Here is a 27,841-nt window from a genome sequence, read left to right as displayed (position 1 = left end):
TCCCAAGGAAGTGTTGAAGCCTTCTGCTGTTTCTAATCTGTATAAGAGATTTGGAGACAATCTGAACAGCTGTCATATTGTTTGCAGAGGATGCTGTCATTTATCATCTAGCAAAATCATAAGATGTTCGAATACAATGGGTTACTCCCATTTTCAAGAAGGGTTGTAGGACAGATTGCACATAATTACAGGTCTGTATCATGGACATCAATCTGTCATAAAATTATGGAATATTACTACATATTTTTGGAGGGCGGAAGTCTCCTCCATCAAAATCAACATGGATACCACAGACATACATCTTGCAGAATTCACCTTGCTCTGTTGCCTTGTGAGATTCACAGTGTCATAGATTGCAGCACTCAAGTTGATACCATGTTCCTAGACTTCAGGAAGGGATATGACTCCATCCCATATTGCCATTTAGTGAAAAAATAAGAGCTTACTAAGTACCAGACCAGATTCATAACTGGATTTCTGTGCAGATAGAACCTAATGTGATGCTCTTAATTTACCTCAGAGAAGTTTGATGAGACCATTACTATTTGCAATTTATAAAATACTCTTGTAGAAAATCTTGGCAGCTCTATGAGCCAATTCGTAGATGACGTGGTTGTCTGCAAGACAGTAGCAATGCCAAGAAACAAATAGTAAGAAAAGCAGATGCGAGACTTAGATTCATAAGAAGAATCTTGAGGAAATGCAACTCGCCCATGGAAAAAGTGGCTTACAAAGCATTTGTTTCACCAGTTCTTGAGTATCCCTCATTGTCCTAGGACCCTTAGTAGGTAGGATTAATAGAAGATATACAGAAGATTCAACAAAGAGCAGTATGTTTCATTACTGGCTCATTTAGTCATTGTGAGAGAGTTGCATAAAGAGACACTGTTATATCTGTCATTGTTTGAGCATGTTAGATTCTCCTGCATGAATTTGTAGGGAACATTTCTTGTATAACTTTAAAACTTAAAAAGTAATCCTTCTCTTTTTTTTTAAGTGGGTTGGAACTTAAATAGTGGCAACTATTTATTGACAACCGATACAAAAGAGTTACATGTTTGCACCTATTACTGTTCATCAAAGTAGGCCCTAGCATTGTGTAGAGCCCATTGCCAGTGATGTGGAAGGCGTATGGTGCGAATGGAGCGGTTTGCTGCCTGTCAAATCTCTGGAACAGTTCTAAGCAAATGGCACGAAGTGGTTCCTTTGTCATTGGAATCAAATCAGTCACAAGGACTTAAGTCCAGGGAGTATGGTGGCTTTTACAAAGTCCCATTGACCGAACAGAGCAACCACAGCTTGGACTGTATGCACCTATGTATTGTCATGCAAAATGATGGGTGAGTTGCGCAGAAAGTGTCCCCACTTCTTTCGCTAGGCTGGTCACAGGTGATACTCCAAAAACAAACAGTAATACTGTGCCTTGACGGTCTGCCATCGAGGAATGTAATGCATTAGGATAACACCGTCACAGTCGTACACGAGAATCACCATAACTTTCACCATACTGGGGCTCTGACGCACTTTCGACTTTCGTGGAGACTCGTAATGACGCCATTCGTTGTCTTGGCGTTTCAGTTTTGGCTTGTACGATGTGGCCCGTGTCTCATCCTGTGTTAAGATACTGCTTAAGAAAGCCTTTCCTCTGCACTCATAGCACTCAAAGTGTGTCGGAGCAGCGTCGTAGCACATCCATTTCTGCTTTTCCGTCAAGTCATGCGGAACTCATTGTGGTGCAGTTTTTCGCATGCCCTGGCGTTTCTTCAGGATGCAAAGGACAGTCGTATGCACTAATCCGGTTTCGTGGGTGAGCTCACAAATGGCATGGCATCGATCCATGTCCACTAATATGGCAGCAGCATGCACTACTTCTTCAGAGATGCTAGGACAACCTGCCCAATGCAGGTCTGCCAGTTTGACGACCTTCGTTGAAGGCTTTTACCCAACATGCCGCTGTTCTGTATGTCAATGCTGATCGCCCACATGCCTCTTGAAGACCTTGATGACACTGTTGTGCTGTACGGCCTTTGGCACATTCAATCTTGATCCAATACTGTTGTTCCTGTTTCAAAAATATAGTGACTTCCGTTATGTTAGATCTCTTGCTCACAATTGACTATGTTTCCCTTGATTGTGCGCATGCTGGTAACGTGGGAGGTAAGGTAGGTATGTCAACAATGTGTGCTATCAGTGACAGTTGTAGATTCCATTGCGCAGTATCTCCACAGCAGTGTTACCACTATTTCAGTTCCTACCTACATATATTGCCTATATACGCTATCTCATTCTTGCAGTATTAAAGTATGGAGTTAGTGGGTGCTTTCTTTATTTTCTCTTATGCATTACTTTGCTTGAGTCACTGCGTCGCTTCTTCACTGGTGGAGACACGACTACTATGGACCCACAGATTAAAGGGGGACGTGGGTGGGATCTGGGCTACTCTGTCTGAGGTGGCGATACAGAATACTTAGTTATATTACTAAAATGCTATCCTGAAACCCAGTCCCAGTTGCAACATGGGGGCAACATTAATTTGTTTTCAAATGTTTCAAGTAATTATAGACAGAGTTTAAAAATGTAAAATGCTGTCGTAATTTACTCATTAAGATGTATAATCTTATATTATTTTAATGCAGTAAGACAATTTTTACAGTTCGAAATTGTGTGTTTGTCTTTAGGCAGTGTTACTGAGAGCACACAAATACCCTGATTTCATTCATCCAGTATTTGAGAATGAGAGCACTTGACAATTTACAACAAACTTGAAGCATAATTTCAAGCCTTTCGTAAACTTTTCCTTACTCATATTCTTAAAGGCAAAAATTTAACACATTAACTCAGTTTTAAAGTAATTTGACATTTGAAGATGTTCTGTACAAGGGAATAACATTCAATAAAGAATTGGTGGTTTACTGGTTACAATTGGAATCCAATGGGTAACTAAAGTGGTAGTTCTTATGGGCGATGTGTCAGTGCTGATGTTCGATTTGATATTGTTTTTCACATTGTCAAGTAGGTGTTCCATCACCACACAGCCATTGAGTATGGCTGTCAGCTGATCCAGGGAAGCAAGAAGGGTAGGGTCCAGGTTTTCCTGGGGTCGGGATCTCAAAGGGTACATTTGGCAGGTAGATCAATGAGTAGTTGGTGTTCAGGTTTGTCACTCTGGTGGCTGTGATGAGTAACTGGAAACTAGGTCCTAACATGTCTAATAATGCACCGCTTATCAGTAACCTATACCCCTGCAGTTGTTTGCTTTGTACCAACAAAATGATCTTGTTCATAACAAGTGCAAATGGCAACTACCAGTTTTGTTACTAAGAATTCAGCTACATTACTAATGACCTCCTTGAGGCACTCGGTCACAGGCTTCTCAAAATGAAACAGTGTGTACTTGCATGCCTCGGGAACTGTGTGTATACATTTCATTTGGGTGGGCTGTGACTTCCCTGGTTCAGCACTGTAGTGGTTCTGCAGTGGAGAGTAGTGCATGGTACTTCCTCAGGTCCCCCACAATCTTAAATGACTAAACTGACCTAGCAGACGTCCATTCTTATGGATTTTTAACCTGAAAGGTAGATGACAGTGTGTCACACATACTCTCTCCACTCTTTTATTGCCATCCTACTTGCCGTTGCAATTCTGCACAACTACTACTACTACACAAATACCATGTAACTTCAGTGTTTTCCTTCTAAGCTGAATTAGGCTTGCTAAGGTTTCACTAAAATTGCAAATAGAAATTTCACCTTGAAAGTTCATGTAACCTATTACCTGAACAAAATTATGCTTTACACTCGCATGAGCTGCTTTAATAGAAGCAGTGCAAACATAGAAATAATCATGATATATACTCACAAATATCCCTAATGACACAAAGAAAGTAGATTGCAATGGGCTTCTCGTGACCTCAAGGCATGTGGATGTGTCTAAGTAACTGCAAGTACATCTACTTGTCTAGTTTTACCTTTCTTTCTTGTATTTTCTCCAACCACTTCCACCTCCCCTTCAGAAGGATCTGCTGCCAATTGAGGCAGTGCTTCCGGTTCACCCAGAAGTGGACAAATACTTCTTAAATCCACTGCTGTGCTTTGGATCGGAAGTTATAGTCTGGCGTTTACCAAAGACGTCATCTTGACTACCTGAAAAGGTCCTTGGTAACACAAAATGAACCTCTTAAATTTTCTTTGCAGCATGTAATGTTTAGATGACATTATGCACTGCCTGACATGTGTTTATACAATTCCCCCCCCCCCCCCCCCCCCCCCCCCCGCACCCTCTCCTGCCCCCCCCCCCCCTCCCCCAGGGCAGAAGATATATTTACTTTGTGGTAGGTTTGCATAAATTGAAATGGGATGAAGTGGTTTTTAGCAAAAAAACAAAAAAAAAACACTATATTTATAAGCCGGTATTTTCATGGATCGTAGTTACTTGCTGCTGCTACATGTGGCAGTAGGGTGTCCCAATCATTATGGCTACTGTTTACATAACAGCAGCATTTTTACTATCATTCAGCGTACCCTTTTTTTTGTATCCTTTCCATCCTGGCGTTTGCTGGTGTAGTGCAATAGTTCATAACTTCTTTACGCATAATAATTGACACAGCTGCTTCAATAACTTGGATATAAAATTAATGCCTTGGTCAATTATTACAGCCACTGGTATTCTGAATTTGTGTCCATTAGTGAATGATATCCTGTGCCACTGTTTCTGCCTGTTGATTTGGAATATCTACCATGGTTACAAAATATGAGAAATTATCTCTGCTGGTGGTTGGGCAAATGGACCAAGAATGTCCGTACTGATAATTTGGAATGGTCTGTCCTCTTCAGGAAACCTGTATAACGATATTCAGTGATGACTCACCTCGACTATTTGAGTGCAAGGAATGCAGTTCTTTACGTAAAGCTCTGCAATGCAGTACCCTGTGGCCTGTCATCCACTACACCCTGCCTAAATGAAATAGTGTGTCTGCCTCAATACTTTTTTTCCACAAATTTGCAGGCACAACTGTGCAGCAGCTGCACCTTGTTTGTTGTACAACACTCCATTGCCAGAGTTTAATTGCACTTGCTTCAAAGATTTGTGACGGTCTGGGTCAGTGTCTTTGACTCTTTGCCATTGTTCTGCTAAGTCCATCTGTGTTACTGCGAGATTTCCATTAAAATGTTGTCCATACAGATAACATCTGAAATAGGTTACGCTGAAAATTAGTGTGAGCACTTCCTATCTAGTAGCTGAATAGTTCTTCTATGCCTTATTGAGCTGTCCAGAAGCATAGGAAATTGGGTGTTCCTTCCCATCTCGTTCTTGGCCCAAAACATAGCCTATAGCGATGTCGCTTGACTCGCACAGCAGTATTTTTTGATAGTCAGGAAAAGTGATGATGGGACAGGTGGTCAATAAATCTTAATTATGCAAAAGCTGCTTCACAATCCAGAGGCCAGTGAAATTTTTCTCCCTTTAAGGAGTAATGATACATTGAAAATTTTCTATGAAAATTATTGATTTCAAGAAATGACTGTTATTTCTGTACCTTGCTGTGCATTAGGAAATGCTGTACAGATAGTAAAAGTCGTGGGTCGGTTTGTTCCCCATCCTGGCCAATAAAGGCCTAATTAGGAGACATCCTTTAATATGGAGTCACATTTTTCTAAAATATGGGTCAGTCGTGCTGGCATAATGGATCTAAGACCCCTCGTAGACCCACCACTTGTTCCTGGATGTCCTTGGACAGTACAATGATATTGTCTAGGTAGACCATGCATTGTTTCGGTTTCAGGTCACATAGCTCCAAGTCCCCTCAATCATGTCCTTTCATATGCGACACCTTTCCCCTTAGTGCGGTTAAATCGACAGACTGTCCGGCTGTCGAATATTCTACTCTGACATCCCTATTAAATTCGATTTGCTTTAACAGTTCTAAGTTAGTTTAATGCACCTCTTGATATCTTCACCTCTTTAGAACCAAAATTGTCTGCACAGGCATCATTCACTTGGTTTCTATCAATTTTGCGTGCAACCTCACTTTTACATAACCAGTTAGACAAATGTCTACCACTCATTTTGCTCAGGAGTGCCTTGTGGTCACACTGTCCCCATCACATTTAACGTATGGGCACATGTGTTACCCTGATTCCACCTTCCACTCGACAATGGACATATTCTATTGAAGTGCTCCACCTGCTTGCATCTTTGAGACTGTGGCTTCCTACAAAATCACTGAATAAGACCCAGAGACCCCCCCCTCCCCCCCCCCCCTCCAATCTGATATATAACCTCTGTATTAAAAACCACTCTCTTCTTTCTCAGTCCAGTCACTGAGTCAATCTCTTCCAAGCTGCCGCAGTTGTTACTGCTTTGTCTGAGGTTTTCAGGAATTCTATGCACACTTTTCATGACATTTCAGCCCATAGCTCCCACAGAAATACATCAAGCACCAGTTGTTCTGTGTTGTGCAAATTGGCCTTTCTGGTTCGATTATCGTCCAATAATTCATACATATTAACATTGATTTCCCAGATATGGTCAACAAAACCTTCTACCAATTTCATTGTTTCTTTTAACTAAACTTGTTCGTGGTAATACCTAGATGTATTTTGTCTTCTGTAATGATCCACTAACCCTTCATGTAAGTCCATGAAGAACTGAACATCCTACAACTTATCATTGAACATTAAATATGTTCTAACATCCGCTATTAATTTTGATTGAGACACACTTAATAACAGTTCTCTATGCTAGTTTCCTAACTTCATGGCTGTATGCAAACTGTCAAAAAAAAGGCAATACCGCAGGTTTGCCCGAAAATGGGGCTACGGGGTTTGTTCAATAAGTCCTTAGAAAAAGATAGGAAAGAAAATTATTTTGAGATGTTCTTCCCCCACCATAATCCTCTTTTAGCTTTATAGCTGTAGTTTTCCAAGTATTGCTCCAAATTTTTTGAGCTGTCCAAAAAGTAGAGTTTCGGAAGGTGTGCAAAATAGGCATCTGGTTGGGCGATGACTACCTCATTCGATGTGAACCATTGTCTTATGAGTCATTATTTTGGGAATAAAAAAATTAAAAATAAAAGTTACTAGGGACCAGATCCGATGAATACGGTGTATTTCCTGGTAATAAGAACTTTAATTCCATAACTTTGGACATTGACACTATGCAAATGTGCACCTGTGCATTGTCATGATGGAAGAGTGTATTTCTCATTTTCAAAGGAGAACATTTTCCATGCCTTCTTTGTTCAGCTGGTGCAGTAGTATGCATAATACTCCCAAGTTATTGTTTGCTCCTTTTCAAAGTAATCGGCATAGGTGATTACACTTGCATCACTAAAAAAACCATGACCATCACCTTGCCAGCCAATTTCATCGTCCATGCCTTCTTCAGAACTTGTTTGCATCCAAAAAATCCACAATTCTGATTGTTCCTTAATCTCTGGAGTGTAGTAGTGTATCCGTGTTTTGTCAACAGTTACATATTGATGCAGAGACCTTGCAGAATATCTACAAAAAAGTGCCAAAACATCCTCAGGGTCAACCACATGATTGCATTTATTCTCTTCCGAGACTAAACTTGACACCCATGTTGCAGATATTTTTTTCACACCCAGTTTTTTGAGTAAAGTGTAAAGCACTGTACCTTGTGATATGTCTGTGGTCTAGAGTATTTTGCGCAGTTTGATACGTCAGTCACTCGAAACCATATTGTAGATTTCGTCACTTCCACCTCGAATGCTGTTTTCCTATTATGGATGTACAGCTATATTTAAACTCATTTACCCAATTGTAAACATTTGTGAAAACGGGAGCAGACATGCCCTGAACTTCATCCAGTTCAGCATTGTTCTGTTTCAGTACTATGCTTTCTCAATGGAAGTGTTTAATCCACTCAAAACAAATTTTTTTCCATGGTGCAAAATAAACATGAGCTTCTCGTTTTAGTCAACAGGACAATGAAACCACATGATAAATATGCCTGCAACTTTACCTGCCCTGTAGCGACTGATGATGCTGACTACCAAAAAACTGTTTTGACACTATGAGTGCCGTTTCGCGGATTTTCTACGTAATTTTTAAACGACATCAAGGATGGGTGAAGTCGTGCTACAAGTTGAACGTCCCTTTCCTTCACCCTTTAAACGAAGTATTTGCATATGCACTTTCATTATCAGATTCTTCCAGCAAATGCTGAACCGTCTCCTGGGTTGTTGCTATTGTACCGATGGACATTTTTGCTTATTGCTACCACTGCAACCATACAATACTCAAACTGAAAAGAACAGAATGGAAAAAACACAACCAAACAGGCCCAACAACAGTTGGTACATACTTACGTTCTTGCATTGACTGCCACTGCTGCTGAATCCTTTTGATTTCTGCCTTCTGTTGGTCAACCATTTCAACCTCCAACAGTTCTTCCACCGCCAGTCCGTAATGGATTCTATTGGAAGGTATGTCTCCCTGCTGGAGGAAGCTGAGGTGCTGACGACTTAAGCAGTCAACTGGTTGCCAAAACTTCTTACTAACAAACCTAATTAAACATAGGGCAGTGGGTCTGCAGCAGGCGATAGGCTATGACTCTTCTACCCCAGTGCGTGTGCATCTGTTCCAGTGCACAGACACTCCTTGTGCACAGTAGTGCACAGCTTTGTTACCTCATCAGTTTGATGGATGGTTACTGTTAAGTCAGGAGGGCAGGGCAGTGACGTGATGGCTGGTAGCCAGGGATAGGCAGCCTTACCCAATGGGACGGCCGAAGGTGTTGAACACGGGCCCGCAGACTGGAGAGTGGTGGTGCCAGGCTAGCAGGATCCCTGCGTTTCTCTCAGACCATGTGGTAGTGGCAGACAGCTAGTTGCCAGGAGCGCAGGCAGTTGGACAGCAGTCCGTGGTTCACATCCTGGAGACAGCGGTGGTGGTTGCATCATAAGTACAGTGTTGAATGGCACAGCCTGAGCATCATAGTATGGCCCAGTTATGTCGATGATGACGGGCTGGTCCTGAGGATTTAAATAATGCATTACGGTGCTGACACTGTGGAAGAAGCCGTGTTTCAGCGTGTCTCAAAAATGTCTCAAATGGGCCAGTGACTGAAGTCCAGTTGTTGCCTTATGGTAGTGGGTGGAACTGCAGAAGCTGCCTCAACATTGATCAGTATCCCAGGCCCACGCCTTTACCTCAAGGAAGTTTGACAACATGGAAACGGGCACATGGTGGATGGTTGATACAACGGCAGGTCATTGACTGTGACTAGTGGTGGTGACAGTGGCCTAGTTAGGACTCTTGGACTGTGGTAGAGTTTTATGCTGTTAAATTACTTTCACTGAAATTGCTTTTTATTTACATTTGTTTGAGGTTTCAGTTAACCTGCTTTCCGGAGCCCAGTAAATAGAGCTGACTGGTTAAAAATGTCTAGAACTAAGTACTACTTCACCTTGGTTTTTCCAACTTGTAGTTTGTAATATTATCAGTGCTGATCACTGATCTACTGTTTTCTGTAGTACCTCAAAGTTTACGAATTACGTTATAAATTACTGTGGATTCACTGGTTTCAGTTGAATTATGAAATCTGCTGTGATCAAAAGGTTTTCGTGTTTGCTTTCTGAAGCTGTTCTAGGAGCCTTTACAATTTAGTTACAGACTATTTTGTTAAGTTTCCAGAAATTCTATAGATTGCTATAATTGGTGTATTCACATCATTTAACTGTACTGAGGCAGTTCCCAAGCACACTTCCTTCATTTAAATCATTAAAATCATCTCTTACTTATAACTTAATGAAGTATCAACAAGAATGCAGAATCTCCAGATTCATTTCTTGTACAAAAGTTGTTAGCTACCTTAAAACTATTAAGCCTATTTTCAATTTCTATACAATATTCTGTTAACAAGTGTCCATGTAAGCAGATTATTTTGATATTTACAATTTGAAATCATAGTTTTAAATTAACCATTCATAAAATACATGTATTTGCCAGTTCTTCTGTTAAGCTATTTCTATTTCAGTCAATTAAGAGGATATTATGATTGGAGGCTATGTTTGGTAATACATTCTTTCCTTCATATTTATACTTTATATTTTCAGTTCACACCTTTGATGTATCGCTCCCTTGCTTTTTAGGATTTTACTCACATGTGCGAACATTTAAGTGAAATTCATAGAGTCTATCTTGTTGAGCTGTTGGCCAACTTCTCGTGACCCTTTAACATTTAAACCTTTCTTGATTCAGTGAATATTACCCAGTCTGTCACACTATTCCCTAATACCACTATTTATTATGTTAACATGTGTATCGCTTACTGATCTTCTGTGAATAATACCACTAATTACCAGCCGGGAGGTTGTGCACACGTTATCGCTGATTTAATCAGGTTCCATGTTTCACTTAAGGTATCGTTCTCACTGCTATGTAAATACTGTCTCTGTGCTGTGAGATGTCTGTTGTGAGAGGTGTGAAGGGTGATAAGTGTTCAGACTGTAGTATTGACACCAACACCACCACCTACAAGCTGTTGCAACTTCTGCTGGTGTGGAGGTAGTAAGAGTTTGTGTCCTCATGCATTAAAACACACTGTTCTTGTTTTCTGCTTCTTTTCCATTTTTGGCTGTGTTCCTTTTCATACGAAACATGTTTCTAAAATCTTTGTTTAGCAGATGGGATTGAATTGGAGTGCAATCATTGATCTTGCAGTCTGGCACAATATTTTTTTACCGTGGAGTCATCTATTATCAGGAAGTAATTCTTGTGATATCCTTTCTTTGCTTCAGTTTCTTTCTTAATCTTTTTACTCTAGATAAATGTTATCTATTTATATTTATTTGCAGGCTGTGAACTGAAGGAGTTCCGTCTTATTTCGGACTGCAGTGCATGTTATTGTGAACTTTCACCACTTTGTCATGTAATTAGTTGTTTTCTGCATACACAGGATTCTGTTTGACTAACTAACTTAGCGTATGCTGATTAAATGTTAAAATTTCCGTTTTCAGCATCATCTTGAAGCAATTTAATATTTTCTTACTTCAAATTCACTAAATGTGTGCTTTTGCACATTCCAGTACATAAACAGGATGGAGACACCCATGAAAACTTGCATATTCACTTTCACTCACTTACCATTTAGCCAGCAGTTACATTCCGCACACGAAAAAGTTGTTTTTTACAATTGCCTTGAACTTTTTCCATAAACACTAAACATCGTCAGTGTTGGAACAGAAATTTTCGTTTTGATCTATTAGGTAGTCTGAAAATCTGCTTTCTATTACTCTTGCTAAACAGATAAACCTTACTCCCTTTTTTTTATATTCCTATTAACTTTCATATTCAGGGATGCTGCAATGGTCTTATGATCACTGATTCCCTGTTCTGCACATACAGAGTCGAAAAGTTCGGGTCTGTTTGTTATCAGTAGGTCCAGGATGTTATCTCCACGAGTCGGATCTCTGTTTAATTGCTCGAGGTAATTTTCGGATAGTGCACGCAGTATGTCACTCGATGCTCTGTCCTTACCACCCGTCCTAAACATCTGAGTGTCCCAGTCTATATCTGGTAAATTGAAATCTCCACCTAAGACTATAACATGCTGAGAAAATTTATGTGAAATGTATTCCAAATTTTCTCTCAGTTGTTTTGCCACTAATGCTGCTGAGTCGGGAGGTCAGTAAAAGGAGCCAATTATTAACCTAGCTTGGTTGTTGAGTGTAACTTCCACCCATAATAATTCACAGGAAATATCCACTTCTACTTCACTACAGGATAAACTACTACTAACAGCGACAAACACACCACCACTGGTTGCATGCAATCTATTCTTTCTAAACACCGTCTGTGTCTCTATAAATTTCGGCTGAATTTATCTCTGGCTTCAGCCAGCTTTCTGTACCTATAACGATTTCAGCTTCGGTGCTTTCTATCAGCGCTTGAAGTTCCGGTACTTTACAAATGCAGCTTCGACAGTTTACTATTACAATTACAATACCGATTGCTGCTTGGTCCCCGCATGTCCTGACTGCCCCGCACCCTTTGAGGCTGTTGCCCTTTCTGTACTTGCCTGAGGCCATCTAACCTAAAAAACCGCTCAGTCCACACCACACAACCCCTGCTACCCGTGTAGCTGCTTGTTGCGTGTAGTGGACTCCTGACCTATCCAGCGGAACCCGAAAGGTGAGTAATATGTTCTGTTAATGTTGTCGTATATTTGATGCAGTTAAATTGAAGCAGCTCAAAAGAGACCTCATTTACTAATGAAACTAGCGCCCACATCTCATATGGGGAAATTGCTCAGGAACATAATAGGTGATATCATGTTTTCCATGATGGTGTAAATATGTGTATGTTGTAGTTTGGTTACTGGAAAGCAACCATCGTTGATGGAAGTTCTGGTGTGACCACGTAGTACTAAATATCCACAGTGTAACTAACTAAGTATAAAAATGTCACTTTCTTTTCTATGCTGTACTCCTCTAAAAATATTTTTCCTTCATATTCTTCTCAGATACCAGTTTCACTAAACAGCTGATTAGTATATTTGTTACAGATCATAAGAAAACTTTTGAAATTAATTTTTGTAGCTTGTCATGATCTGAAGGTGAATGGTCGCTGCAAAAAGTGTGATACATGTTTTGAATTTTATTCATTACTTTGAGAACAGCTTAATTTTTGCTAAACTTTTAATTATTTCATTTGCAGATACATATTGACTTCAAACGCCAGTGTTTGGAAATGACTGTTGAAAAACTACTTGAACAGTTCGTTTTGACGAAGTACACTGGCTTGGAAAGACCATGTGAGTTGAAAATAACTTTTGTGTGAGTCTTGGCACCATTGTTTATGACAACTATTAATGAAAAATGGCATAGTTAAAGGTGTTTGTAAGGAAATTTGTGATGCACTGGATATGGAATGTTTTTTATGTCTCCTTATATGCTAAGCTGAGATAGTCTACTGGTCATTAAAAGGGCTTGTGGAAATGTTTTAAAATTTGCAGGCTGTGTAGTTAAGAGGCAATGAAATTATTAGGTGTGCAAATGATTTACTGGCTGTAATATCAATCTGTAAATTCCATAACCTGCACATTGGGCAAATGTATTATTTTCTCTTAAAATATACAACTTAATTAGGTCTTGTTGAAGGTTGACCCATGTTCAGTTAGAATTGCAGGCAGATGCTTATGTATTGGGACTTTAAGTTCTGTTTCAGAGAATCTCTTGTCTTTTTGTGAGCAAAAGAAGATGCAATTACACTGCAGCCACTCTTGCTGGGGAACTGTTGCAGTGCGCATGCGTGCGTGCGCGCAGTGGGGATGTTTTTGGTCAATTTTTTGGCTGTTCAGCAATACAGCGAGCAATAGTAACAATAATTCGCAATGCATGCAAAATGTTGTGCTACTGTCATAGCACTATTGTAGAATACCACTATGTAGTTCAAACTGCTTTGATGTTTATTATTTGATTAACAGTTCCTTAACAAGTGCTGTCTCTGTAATGCATTCTGTTGAAGGAATTATCTTTCTTTATCAAAGTTTTTGACTTTATATAGATCATTATAATACTGATGTTTCTATTTTAGGTGCAATTGAATTTGAAGAATTTAGTATATCAGGGCTTTCATCCATAACTAGTCAGGCGCAGGATTCCTCAGAAAAAACAACAAATGGTGAAAAGCCTTCAAAGAAAGAAGGTAATCTAGATTGTGCTGCTCAGAAGCCCAAAGAAAGCAAAACATCCCGCCGCACTACCTCCCTTCTGAACCTCTTCATGTCTAGCTCCCAGGGTATGTGTGTTTCAAGACGTTTAGTACTAAGTGTGCAATTTCTGTTAAAGCAGTGGGTTATTTGAAAGATTCTATCCAAAGCTCTTTATTGGTGTAATGGCTCGGCAACAGTGTCTGTGCAAGTTTTTGTTCTTTGTTATGCAATTCTTCTATTCAAATGAATTTCTGTTGCAGGAAATTAGAGCGTTAGCAATTTTTTATACTGTATTTGGAGTGTCAGAGTTTCAGTTTTTTAAATATCCGAGGTATGGCTTATATTAGGTTTTAAGTGATGCAAAATTTGGGTCAATTAAAATAGCATGTACTGGTGAATGTTCTAATCTTTTGAGTTCATATTGGTGTGCTTTAAGATTTTGTTGTTTATTTTTGGTGCTTATAAATAATTAATATTTTTTGTTGAAGTCTGTTTCCCAAATTACATTCTGTGTGTGTGTGTGTGTGTGTGTGTGTGTGTGTGTGTGTGTGTGTGTGTGTGTGTGTGTGTGTCATGAGGCACTGTGTGGTATCTCTTTCCAATAACCTTCCAAACCTGGGTTAATGCACCATCCTAAGTCTCACAGTTAACTGAATATATGGATGTTACGGTTATCAGAAAAGGATGAGAAAAGGTATTCTGCTCTTTCCGTACAACAATAACCATCATTATTGTTTTCACAATTTTTCAACTCTAGTTTACCGATAATAAGGGCTTGTAATCATTTTACAAAGCATTGCCTTCCACTTGCAACTTAGAGTACTTATCATTTCATATGGTGCAAACAAATCTCTCGTTACTGCTTACTGTTTAGTCTTTTCTCTGCACTTCAGAATTCTTATTTGTAATCTTTGATTCATTACACTGAAAATTTTATACATTTCAGGGAATCAAACTTTGTTGGTAATATGTTAACATTGGTCTACCACAGTTGAAAAATAAATCTCTGTATTTGACGGTATGTCACTAGACATCTCCCCCCCCCCCCCCTCCCCCTCCTCCATTGCTGCTCAACTTAAGTTGGCTGCAGTCCTTTGTGTGTGGGACACACTAACTGTATAGGAGACCATATAAACAATGTGATTCTCTTTGCAGCTCAGACTGAGCATATGCATAAGAGTTCTCCAACAAAGATGATTTCAATTCAAGTGGCTCTTATTGCCTATCAGCACTTTCAATGCATTTAAGGGGGTACTTAAATAAGAAAGCTTCAAAGTTTTTTTCTTTGTTTGTCAGTCATGCTCATTTTTGTTCTTAGTGATAGGAAGAAAGATTAGGGTGTAATTTACTGTTGACAACAACCTGAAATTTTTCATACAGGAAGAATATGCCGAAAGAAATACACTGTCAAAATTTTAGTTGCTACAGTGCACTGCAAGTATTTTTTAAGAAACATTGCTCATTTTTGCTGCCCAAAGAACCCTTTTTAACAGTGTTTTGTACAGCCTTTCCTGCCTGGTGCAGAAATAGGCGAACAATCAGAAGCAGCCATGATGAGAACGTAGAGCCGTGTAGTGCAAAGTCCAGAGTGCACACACATCAGTTTCAAGCTCTTAAACCATACCAGAAATGTCTCATATCTTTTTTAAAATAGCTTGCAGTTCATATTGACAGCTAAACTGTCCCAAATGTAGTTGTTACGTGAGTGACTAGTAGAGGAAAGGAAATCAAGGCAGTGTATGAGGTACATTACAGATGACTTCAATCAGTCTGAACTTCAGTGTGTTGGCATTAAATATTTTTTAATAATTCCTGTAACAGAGTTATTATTATGATTTCTGAATAATATACAATTTCCTAACAGTGAAAAAGTCCTTGGTTATCTCCAGCAATTGTCACAAAAATGTGAAGTGTCAATTAGATGATGAAAACAAACATTATCTTTGCAGCAGGCACACCTGAGAAAGGAAAAATCAATACATTTATGCATGTCACAGTAATTACTAGTTTTATTTAGTCAGAAGTGGGATGGAGTAAGAAGCAGTTTTAATTTGCTAGAAAGTTTCATACTGGGGCACACTCAGCAGCAGAGTGAAAATTTCATACCAGCATTGTTGTATATGACTGCAAAAGTGATTTTGTCTTTCTTTCATTTGAAATGATAAAAAGTTTGGTTTGCATGCAGCTCTTGCACAAAACCTGACTTGACTCACTTTATGCATAAGAAGCTTAGTCTTCATGTGAGTTATGAATTTCCCTTTAGTATTAACTATTAGTCACATCTTGTTTATGCATTTACCTGAAGTAAACTTCAAAATTTCCATATAATTTCCTGGATCTGTTAACTAAGTCAAAGAAACTTGGAAGTCGGTAATGTTACTCACAATTCAGAAGATCCAGTCACGTAAAGCTCCCTTAGCAACAGCGCATTGACTCTCATGGGCAGTTCTAAAGCATTCTAATAATTTTGGCATGTATTTCATACTTTGTGTAAGTCTTTGTTTCATATACACAATTCATGTACAGATTTTATGAAATGGAACCAACTTTAAGCATTTTCTCTCTCCTATGTGCAACCAGAAAATTTACAGCCTTTTCATTGACACTGAAAGCTATAACGGTACACGTTTTCTGAGGCTAGGAAGGTACTCTGTTTTTGTCCTGGACTGCAATTAGCACACAGAATAGTTATTTCCTGTTTCTTCCAATGTTTCCATAATTTCTAATGAAATGTTTACATCATTCAAATGAATGTCCAAGAAATGAACTAATAAATAACGAGGTCTTCAGGAGTAGTAGATGATTTAGATTGTGTACCACGTTCTTCATATTTTATCTTTCCAAGGTTGAAAAGATTACAGTAATTGGATTTCATGTTACTGCAAAAGTTTGGAACCTGCGCAAGGGAAGATGCTATTAGCTAGTATATACAAAGAAAACGCAAAGAAAATTAATTCAGTTTTATCACCGTTTGAAACATTTAGCGATACTGCAGAGACAACTGCTAATTATTATGGATGTTAAATGAGTTGCAAATTTGAGCAAACAGTAACTGCAAAAAATTGTCGGAGGATTTGTAATTGGAAACTGAAGTTCATTTTACAAATTACAGTCGTGTTGTGCCGTGTTATCTGTTTAGTGTTGTGCTCTCAACCAAGACTATGCACTCAGTGTTGTGCATGCACTGTCCGCCACAGCTACAACAGGGCCGTACTTTCCTCAAGCCACCTGGTAAGCTATGAATTTGGCAATTTTCAACTTCATTTTTAAATATTTGCAGTAATAATTTTGACATTGTGTTTCTTTCAATGTATTCTTCTTGGGGGGCCAATGAGAGGTTTTGACATGTCAGATTGGGCAACGCCCTTGTCAGATAGTGCAAGGAGAGCGTAGAAAATTAGTCGTGTGCTTTTCAAAGGAACTATCCTGACATGTGTCTTTGTACACTTAGGAAATCTCTGTGGCCAGCCAGGGATTTGAACCCCTATTCTCTTGAAAGCAGGTCCACTGCCTTAACCACTTCACCATCTTTCTTGATTTTATTTCTAAGTTGCTCACAAGTTACGAACTGTTTCTAACAAGTTAACAAAGTGAGGGCAGAAGATGCACGAGTCTATGGGCAAATAATGAAGGCAAGTAGACATAAGTAGCTTGAAGAGTGAAATATTAACTTGTATATCAAGAATGAAGAAATAATGAACAGCTAATTCACTAGCGCAAAAACTTAAATTTTTAATCGTTATAGGGAAGTTCTGGTACAATGTAAATAGTTTTTGATTAAAGGAGATCACTCACCAAAAAGCAGGAGCTTCAGTTGTCAATAGGAACACACAAAAAGAAAGAAAACTTGCTAGTTTTCGGAGTAATCCTTTCTCAAATTAGAGTAAAACATACATATGATGGGCCACCTGGATGGATACTTTGCAGGGTAATTTCAGGCTTTCAAGCTGATCTATGTAGTATTCCTGTGAGGGGACAATGCTGGTATCATTGTACATTTATATAGGCATATTTTCTCTGACAGCATACAAAATGAAAAGTTCATTAGTCCTTCGTCAGATTATAAATTTTTAACAATAAATTGAAATATCCAAAATATTAGTTGCAGTTGTGAATAATTTTGATATCAGCTGCGTTATGCATTTAAAGAATGCATATCTGAAAGAATAGATATTGTAAAAAATAAATTTTAATATGTTCTAACACACAAGCTTACAGGTGATGGTGTTCTGTTGTACTGCACACAGAGCAGTGTATTTCAGAACAAAATGTTAAGTTCACCGAAATTCAAATCATTATTCCATAACTTCCCTTTAAGTTTTTGCAACTTTTACACAGAGAATGAAAGTTCCTATTGTTTAGGGTTTGAAGATTGTTAGAAGGGCATTGTGGTTTATTGACCTTCAGACTACTACGCAGGTTACAGCTGGACATGGGTGTTAAACTTTTTAGTTTTTGTGAATAAAATAACAAATTTAGAATTTTGAAATTTTTTTAGTGTGTTACAAAATTTATCAGCTTCATTACCATAAAAGCGTTGTGTAAAATGTTCACTAAATACGGGTGTAAAAAATAAAAAAAAAAACCTCATAGCAGTTCATGACTCATAAAATTGTCTGCATATTGAGAGTTTTCTGTTGGCTGCCTTGTGTTTTTCAGTTATTGTAGCATGCTTTGTTGGCTGCCTTGTGTTTTCTGGTTATTCTACCATGCATTGTTGGTTTGAAATTGTGTGGAAAAATTTCAGTATTCTTTCAGTGAGCATTCCAAGTAGTAGTCATGTTGAAACAGAAAGGTGGAACTTTTGATTTAGATCATTCTTGGTATGTAGAGAAAGTTATGCAGATAATAAATGACAGCAATGATAAAGATGAATAAGAAACAAATGTTGAAAGTTTGAGTTCAGAGACTAAAGGCGCTTTAGAATGAGAAGAGGAAACTCCAGACATGCAGGAATGTGGACATGACAGTGAGAATAACAGTGAGGGAGACAATAAGCACTGTGTTGTGTGCCTCGTTACTAAAACAGGTATAGTATGGTTAGCTGACTGCAAAAGACAACTTCATGGACTGCACGCAATACAATTATTGTGCCTTCTAATTTGACCATCCCATCTCAAGGTATTCAGTCAGTGAAGGAAGCTTTCAAATTTTTCATTGATGAACTTATGGCACAAAATATTTTAGCTTGCACTAATGAAAAGGCTCAACGTTCTTATGGTGAATGAAATGCAAAATACCTGGATAAACACTAACAGCATGCTACATATACTAATTAAATAATTGCCTTTTTAGGCATCGTAATCACATGAGGTTCCTAAAAGCTAAAAGGGACACTGTAGCATTTCTTTGGATCACAGACACTCTCTACAAGAGGGGCAATTTCCTTACCACAATGTCTAGAATTAGGTTTCAACAGTTGTCATCATTTATTAGATTTACTGATGTTAATACAAAGACCAAATAAAAAGAAACTGATAAATTAGTATCAGTTAGAATTATTGTTGAACTTTATGTTATTCACTGCAAATCCAACTATAGTCTTGATTCACATGAGAGTGTGGATGAACAGCTTGTTTCCTTCAGAGGATGCTGTCCCTTTAGAGTGTAAATGAAGTCGAAGCCAGCAAAATATAGCTTAAAAATCTGGTCCAAGTTGATGTGAACTCAACATATTGTATAAACGTAAATGTTTATACCAAAAAAGTTTGAAAATAAGTGAAAAAAGGGTTCACATTCTCACAACAGATAACTTCTTTACCTCTTTTCACTTGCACAAGAACTTTATAAGAAGAATCTGACCCTCTGTGGTAGCGTCACAAAGAACAAGGCAAATATTCATAAAGTTATGCTTGCTAATGCATTATAACATGATGGTTCTGATAGCCTAGTGCTGCGTGAAATTATCTGCGGATGAAGGATGTTGGGCAGCTCAAGAAGGTGCAATGATGGGTAAAAAGACTTCTTTATTGAGGTTTTCTTTGTCATTAGCAGATGGCGCAGAGAACATGACAGCACCTCTCGTCATACTCCCTGGATGGCAACCAAGTGTGGGGTTGCCTCTGGCACCCAGATGCTTTGGCAGCAGGCAGCAATTGATGCTCATGCTGAGGCAGAAGCTTTGGTGTTCACCTATTTCACCTATTGCCAAATAGTTTTTAACCTTCAAGAGAAATTTCTCACTGCTGAAATATAACTTCATGGAGAAGGCTTACAAAACACAAAGGGAGACACGTCTTCTGACCAAGAAGATTCTCATGCGTAGACAACCCTGTGCTAATATGGAATTCTGGATTTTACACTTGCATGATTTAATGCAAGTAGAGCATCCCAGTTATTACGGTGTGAGTTCACGTAGTAGCTTAACATCTTTGCAATCATTTGATGAGCCTTTTCTGTTGGACTGTGTGCCTGTGGGTGTAACACACTAGTCTGAAGTTTCTTAATGTGCAGTGACCAGCATAAGTACTTTGTTAAAATTGGACATAAAATTTGTGTTTTGTCAGTTACTATTGTCTGACATTCCAAACATGAATATCCACTGGTTTACCATTGCATGTGCTACTGTTTCAGCCTGCTGGCTTCGTATGACTATCATACAAACAAAACAAGAAAAATGATTGCTTATTGTCAAAACATAACGGTTTCATGATAGTTTGTGCAAAAGGTCCAACGCTAACCACCCCAAACATCTGAAATGGTTTGTGTGTCTTGAGTAGCCTTTGTAACATTATCCTTTGGTGACTGAACACTGCCCTTTGTGTGCATGTCAACATCCTGTCGTCATGTGCCTTACCAGTAATATTGCACTACTGTGCATTCCGTTACTCTGCGACCAGCGTTTCCTTCTGAAATGGAATTGTGGACCTGCCTGAACACTTTGTTTTGCTTTTGTTGATGTTCATCTTATATCATCCTTTCAAGACGCTGTCCATTCCGTTCATCTGCTCTTCCAGGTCCTTTGCTGTCTCTGACAGAAGTTCAATCTTGTCTGCAAACCTCAATGTTTTTTTATTTCTTCTCCATGGATTTTAATTCCTACTCCAAATTTTTCTTTTGTTTCCTTTACTGCGTGCACAATACACAGATTGAATAACATCAGAAATAGGCTACAACACTGCCTCACTCCCTTTTCAACCACTGCTTCTCCTTCATGCCCCTCAACTGTTGTAACTGCCATCTGGTTTCTGTACAAGCTGTAAATAGCTATTCCCTCCCTGTATGTTACCCCTGCCACCTTCAGAATTTGAAAGAGAGCATTCAGTCAACATTGTCAAAAGCTTTCTCTAATTCTACAAATGCTAGAATGTAGGTTTGTCTTTCCTTAATCTGTTTTCTAAGGTAAGTTGTAGGGTCAGTATTGCCTAACGTGTTAGAAATTTCTATGTAATCCAAACTGACCTTCCCTGAGGTCAACTTCTAGCAGTTTTTCCATTCGTTTGTAAAGAATTCATGTTACTATTTTTCAGCCGTGACATATTAAACTGATAATTTGGTAATTTTCACACCTATCAACATTTGCTTTCAGCCGTGACATATTAAACTGATAATTTGGTATTTTTCACACCTATCAACATTTGCTTTCTGTGGGATTGGAATTATTATATTCTTGAAGTTTTAAGGTGTTTCGCCTGTCTTATACATCTTGATCACAAGATGGTAGAATTTTGTCAGGACTGGCTCTCCCAAGACTATCAGTAGTTATTATGGAATATTGTCTACTCCTGCGGCCTTTTTTGGACTTAGGTCTTTCAGTGCTCTGTCAAGCTCTTCACGCAGTATCATATCTCCCATTTCACCTTCTTCTTCATCTTCCATTTCAGTAATATTGCCCTCAAGTACGTCGCCCTTGTGTAGACCCTCTATATATTTGTTCCATCTTTCTGCCTTCCCTTCTTTGCGAACTGGTTGCCCACCTGGGTTACAGATGCTCATACAAGTTGTTCTCTTTTCTCCAATGGTCTCTCTAATTTTCCTGTAGGCAATATCTACCTTGGCCCCCTAGTGATACATGCATCTACATCCTTACATTTGTGCTGTAGCCATCCCTGCTTAGCCATTTTGCACTTCCTATCAATCTCATTTTTGAGATGTTAGCATTCTTTTTTTTTTTGCTTGCTTCATTTACTGCATTTTTATATTTTCTCTTTTCATCAAGTAAATTCAGTATGTCTTCTGTTACCGAAGGATTTCTACTACCTCTAGTCTTTTTCCTACTTGATCCTCTGCCGCCTTCACCATTTCATCTCTCAAAGCTACCCATTCTTCTTCTCCTGTATTTATTTACCCTGTCCTTGTCAATTGTCTCTGAAACTCTGTAAAACCTCTGGTTCTTTCAGTTCATCCAGGTTCCATCGCCTTAAATTCCCACCTTTTTGCAGTTTCTTTAGTTTTAATCTACAGCTCATAACCAATAGCTTGTGGCCACAGAGCCCATATCTGTCCCTGGAAATGTCTTACTATTTAAAACCTGGTTCCAAAATTTCTGTCTTAAGATAATATAATCAATCTGAAACCTTCAGGTGCATCTAAGTCTCTTCCATGTATACAACCTACTTTCACGATTCATAAACCAAGTATTAGCCATGAGTAAGTTATGCTCTGTGCAAAATTCTAGCAGGTGGCTTCCTCTTTCATTCCTTAGCCCCAGTCCCTGTTCACCTGCTACTTTTCTTTCTTTTCCTATCAATCTCCAGCCCCCCATGACTATTTAATTTTTGTCTCCCTTAACTATCTGAATAATTTCTTTTATCACATCATACATTTCTTCAATCTCTTCATCATCTGCAGAGCTAGTTGGCATATAGACTTGTAATACTGTGGTAGGCAAGGGCTTCGTGTCTATCTTGGCTACAATAATGTGTTCACTATGCTATTTGTAATAGCTTATCAGTGTTCCTATTTTTTATTAATTATTAAACCTACTCCTACATTAACGTTATTTGATTTTGTATTTATAGCCTTGTATTCACGTGGCCAGAAGTCCTGTTCCTCCTACCACCAAACTTCGCGAATTCCCACTATATCTAGCTTTAACCTTTTTAAATTTTATAACATACCTGCCCCATTAAGGGATGTGACATTTCACTCTCTGATCCGTAGAATGCCAGTACAATTATATCATCTGAATACCCCGTACATTGCTTCGGTTGTAATTTTCACAGTACACTACGTAATAATTGCTGGAAAGTAGCTGGTGCATTTTTCAGCCTAAAAGGCATGTAGTGATATTGGTAATTACCAGAAGGGGGTGTGAATGCTGTCTTTGGCCAGCCTTCATGCTCCATCTATTGACTAATAGTGTCCGTTTTGTAGGTACATAGTTGTAAAATTTTGACACTGGACCAAATTATTTAATGTTTCTATTATATTTGACATCAGGACTGCAGCTGGCACTGTTTTCTTTGATTTAAGTACTACAATCACCACAGAACGAATATACTTTTCTGCCATCCGGTGATTGCCCCCCCCCCCCCCACCCCCTCAACATCAGTTGAGGAAGCAAGCAAAAATTTAATATATTTGCCCCTCCAATCAGTACTTTCGCTGCTTCCAAGTTACCTGGAAAATGTGCAGCTGATTTTGATTCCAAATATAGCAGATATTAAAGTGAAGCTAGTTAATGAAGTAGCTGCTTTCAAGTTTCAGCTGAAACAACAGATGAAGAGCATCATCAGCTTCCCATTTGAATATTGTGAAGGTTTTTGGAAGAATGGGTTAAGAGATGCTTATCCAAACATCAAAATACCTTAGTTGATACTTAAGACTGTCAGTGACTGCAGCATCTTGTAAACACAGCTTTGGTAGCTGTGCTAGAGCCATATAATTGCTTCAGTACAGCTCTAGTGGTTATTATCTTTACTTGTTCCAGTATTCGATCTTCACCCAGGACACTGCTGCATCCTATCGTTATGTTTAAAGTTAATCAGGGCTGACTATTGGTGGATGACATTACTGATGAATTTAGTTGAGAGTTGATAACCACAATCCACAGTAATGTAAATGGCCTTTCACAGCCTTACAGTATCATTATTTCCATCATATTGAAATAATTTGCCACATGTTATAGCAGTATTATGAATTTTGTTGGTGTTAAATGCTTTCAGTAAGGAGTTTTATTAATGTTGCATGCCTAATTACCTGTAACCACATACATTTACTGGTCAATTTTTGTAACAGACATACAGATTAACTTGTTTTGTCACATTCTTTAATAAATTTTGCACAGGTTTTTGACTTTTGGTCAAAATTTTTGTAATTATATTACATGATCTTTTAATATTTTAAAAGAGGCCAAGGCACACCCCTTCCCTCCCTCCCCTCTTTATCCCACCCTCCAAATCAACATAATCATTGAGAGAAAAAAATAGTGTTCCATATTAGCATTTATATATTGAATAGTAGAGTATGAACCCTCACACAGAGCTGTCCAAGAACAAGGACCCAGTGAAAGTGGTTTGCTATTGTCATATTCTGAGCACTGAAACTGATGCTTCCAGTGGAATTTTTCCTGATGAACTACAGACATTATATGCTAAGACAGAGTTTTACAAACCACCATGGCTAATGGCACAGATTACTGCTGTTGATACTATAACTCTGCTTTCATCTAAAAAGAAAAGGAAAAAAGTTAACTGCCATATTTGTGTGGAAGAAATGAATACTAATAAAACTATTTCATTGTAGGATGTTCATAGGGTATCTGGCAGGCTGAAAAGCTCTTAGTACTAGGTAATATTTGATTTGATACATGAACTGTATGTAACTGAAAAATTGGAACAAACTCGACACACCTTGTGTTGTTAAACACCAGGGAGTATTGCTGTGACATGATTAATGTATTGATTGTAGATTTTGTTGTTTTTTAAGTGGTATTTCCTAGAATACCTCCACCAAAGTTGCCAACACTAACTTCACTAATAAATTTGCTGTAGCTCACTTCATATTACAGGCTATGAGACTAGCGGTATTTACATAAACTTCTGTGGTAGATTGTATTTTAGCCATATCTTTTCATTACCAAGCAGAACTAAAGAAAGGAAATAAGTGTGTGTGTGTGTGTGTGTGTGTGTGTGTGTGTGTGTGTGTGTGTGTGCGCGTGTGTGTGCGTGTGTGTGTTGCTTGACACGGTATGTCCTTGTTGGCAATCTAACAATTTTGTTTTTGTTCATTGAATTCATATTGTAATTTTTTGTTTTTGTTTGTATGTTTTGCTTAAAGTATGGACTATTTATGTGCTGCTCGAGTGCTATTTAATGTGGAAAATTATTTTGCTTTTGATTGGCACTAACTATATAACTGATAAAAGTGTAATTTTATTCTGCTGGATGTAAGTTGTTCTGAATGCTTTGACCAAGGAGAGTGTAGAAGTGAAAAAAATTACAGGTACCAGAATGTTTTCCTTTAACATCTGTGCTAGTGTTCTACTCCCCATGCGATTTAGAGTTCTTCAATTCAGGCTGCCCAGAAAAAGATATACAGTGCACAAAACCTGGGCTATAAGAAAGGTAGGGTACCATAATGAACATGTATTAGTATTGAAAGGATGAGGAAAAAAGAGTTCTGTGATTATTTTGCTGAGGGGAAAACTAAGAATCAAGGTTTTGTCCATCTTCTTTTCAGTTACTTAAATCCACTTGACACACAGTACAGTGGGCATACACTTCACTATTACCTAATATGTTCAAATGAATTGGCAGATCACCACTTACAGAAGACAAAGCAGAGGTCACAAGCATCCCATCATTTTCAACTGCATTTTGAAACATGCCATATAGTGTTTCTTATTTGCCAGACTTAGATTGTTCTAATTCTAAACTGTAAGTCAGTGAACATTGAAGCACCCTCTAATCAAGATTTCACTGATGCTTGGAGAAAACTCCACTTGCTGCACCACAAGAACTATTTATTTATGAACACAATGTCAAATCTACATTTTTATGTTTTAGTGGCACAATGAATGATCCACTTGCTTTTCGGTACCTAATGACAGAAGCTCTTTCTTCATCAGACATTTTAGCTGTATACCTTTCGGCCATCTTCTGAATGAGCTTACTCTTTCATATCACTTGAAAGATGGCTGGAAGGTGTCTTCTTCTTTTTCTTTAGTGTTTGTACTGCCTGATGGCAGGCTCTGCTGAGTGGATTTTTGGTGTCTCCATTTTGTTCAGTTGTGAGCCATGTCTGTATGAAGACTTACAGCATTCAGGTTGCTGTGCAGTGTGTCAGTCCATCGATATCTTTGTCGTCCCTTGGCTCTTTCCTGTGACTTCCCAATGTGTATGTTGTCTGTACAGTAGTATCACCCTTTACATGCAGTGCATGTGCAAGCCAACACAGATGGCTTTCTCATGTTTTCTTCTGGAACAGTACAACCACAAAACATTTCTTGAGAGTATTGTTTGAAACTTGATCCAGTTGATCGATGCTGCTTGTCCATGTAAGCATGACCCCTAGTCATTGGCCTGCCTCTTTTGTAGCTGGCCAACACTTGGTGCCATAGAGAGTAGGATAGATGACAGTCCACTAGATCTATGGCTTCAGATGATATTTAAGCTCATGATTGCAGGTGACGCCTCTTGTCGTTCACCACTTTATCCAAGCTGTCTGCATCCTAGCATTGACCTTCTCTGTAAGTTGGCCATTGATAGAGATTGTAGAAATGAAATGCTTGAATTTTGATGCTGTTGGTGGAACTTCCCTGTCAAGGTTTGGTGACTCAACTTCTCATGCATCTGATGTCATGTACTCAGTTGTCTCTTTGTTGAGCCATAGGTCATATTGTGCAAGCCGGTTGTTCCACACTTGTTTGGCGCTGGAGATCAAACTTGTCCTCTGCAGCCATCATGACATCAGCATAGAGAATATTCCATCTAGTGTCATATGCATGTCTGATGTGACAGTGCCCATCACAAGAATGAACAGCAGTGGTGATAAGGCCAAGCCTTATTGGACTCGTACTGTGATGTGAAAGTCACTGGATTTGCCTCTAGCTACATAAATGTAGCTTGTTGCTTCAACATACAAAAGCCATACCATGTTAACAAGGTGCTCTGGAATGCAATGTTCTTGAAGCGTTAACCAGATTGGATAATGTGATATCTGATTGAAAGACTTTTATAGGTGTAGAAAAGCAAGGTGCTGTGGCTTGTTCTTTTTGCAGTATTTTTCAACCAGCATCTGGGCAACTTGGATTAATCAGTTGTGACAAATTTTTTTGCAAATCTGGCTTGATCCCTTTTGATTTGAGCTATCTTACAAATCCTCTTGTCAAGGATGTGTTCAAAGATCTGCATCACATGGCTCAGGAATCTGCTTAAATTAAAATAGTCAGCAGGGTTTCCTTTCTGTTTGAAAATGGCTGAAAGATATGGCCGAAATATCAGCTGAAGAAATGGTTTCTGCAATTGCATGCCCAACATGTAATGGATCACACATTGTCAGATATTTGTATTTTGTTTTCAATATCAGTTGGCCTCTGTAGCTGTGCAGTCAGTATGTATGATTGGCATAAAAATGACTCGGGTTCAATTCCTGGTGCTTCCAGGATTATTTCCTTAATGGAACAATTGGAATAGGATGGATTCAGCCTTGTGAATCTAATTGACACCCTACCTGAATGAAATGTAGGAGTTCCATGGTCTGGAAAGCTAGACAGTGGCAGAGAGAATGATGTCCTGACCCCATGCCCCTCCATATTGCATTCAAATGACACAATATGGCAGAAGATAACATGGCAGCAGATTAGTAGTGCATATTCCTCTTGGCCTGATCGCAGAGGTGGCAGTTGCCTTTCATGGTGTTTCTTTTTTTATTGTTAGCAAAGAACTATTATGCTATGAAAGATATCCAATGAAACTATACTTCAAAACTTATTTCCATTTTATGTATGTTCTCTTTATGTTCCATTCAATATTATCTTGATTTTTGAGGTAACACAAGATTAGTTCTCCCTTCATAGTGGTTGAAGCAGCAGTGTGTGTGTGTGTGTGTGTGTGTGTGTGTGTGTGTGTGTGTGTGTGTGTGTGTGTGTGTGTGTGTGTGTGTGTTTTTTTTTTGGGGGGGGGGGGGGGGAGTGGTTAATGCGTGTTTGTTTTTGCATGTGCACTTCAGTGGTGAATTTTTAAGCAGTTGATGCAAACAACATAAAAAACTGTTAAAT

General features: G+C 38.6%; 1 protein-coding gene across 9 annotated transcripts in view; it reads left to right on the top strand.

Moving 5' to 3' along the window:
- The window catches only part of LOC126297664 (F-BAR domain only protein 2), a 296,630-nt gene that overhangs the window by 101,546 nt on the left and 167,243 nt on the right, over positions 1-27,841 (top strand). For 5 of the 9 annotated variants that reach the window (XM_049988748.1, XM_049988752.1, XM_049988751.1 and 2 more), the window contains exons 6-7: positions 12,684-12,780; positions 13,563-13,766. In XM_049988748.1, the coding sequence (XP_049844705.1) occupies positions 12,684-12,780; positions 13,563-13,766 (301 nt within the window). The remainder of the gene's footprint in view (positions 1-12,683; positions 12,781-13,562; positions 13,767-27,841) is intronic. The other 4 variants (XM_049988756.1, XM_049988754.1, XM_049988755.1 and 1 more) reach the window with 1 other exon arrangement.

This window comes from Schistocerca gregaria, chromosome X, assembly GCF_023897955.1.
Source record: "Schistocerca gregaria isolate iqSchGreg1 chromosome X, iqSchGreg1.2, whole genome shotgun sequence".
Lineage (NCBI taxonomy): Eukaryota > Metazoa > Arthropoda > Insecta > Orthoptera > Acrididae > Schistocerca > Schistocerca gregaria.
The sequence above is the reverse complement of the archived record's forward strand: the minus strand, read 5'-3'. Positions and strand labels throughout refer to the sequence as shown.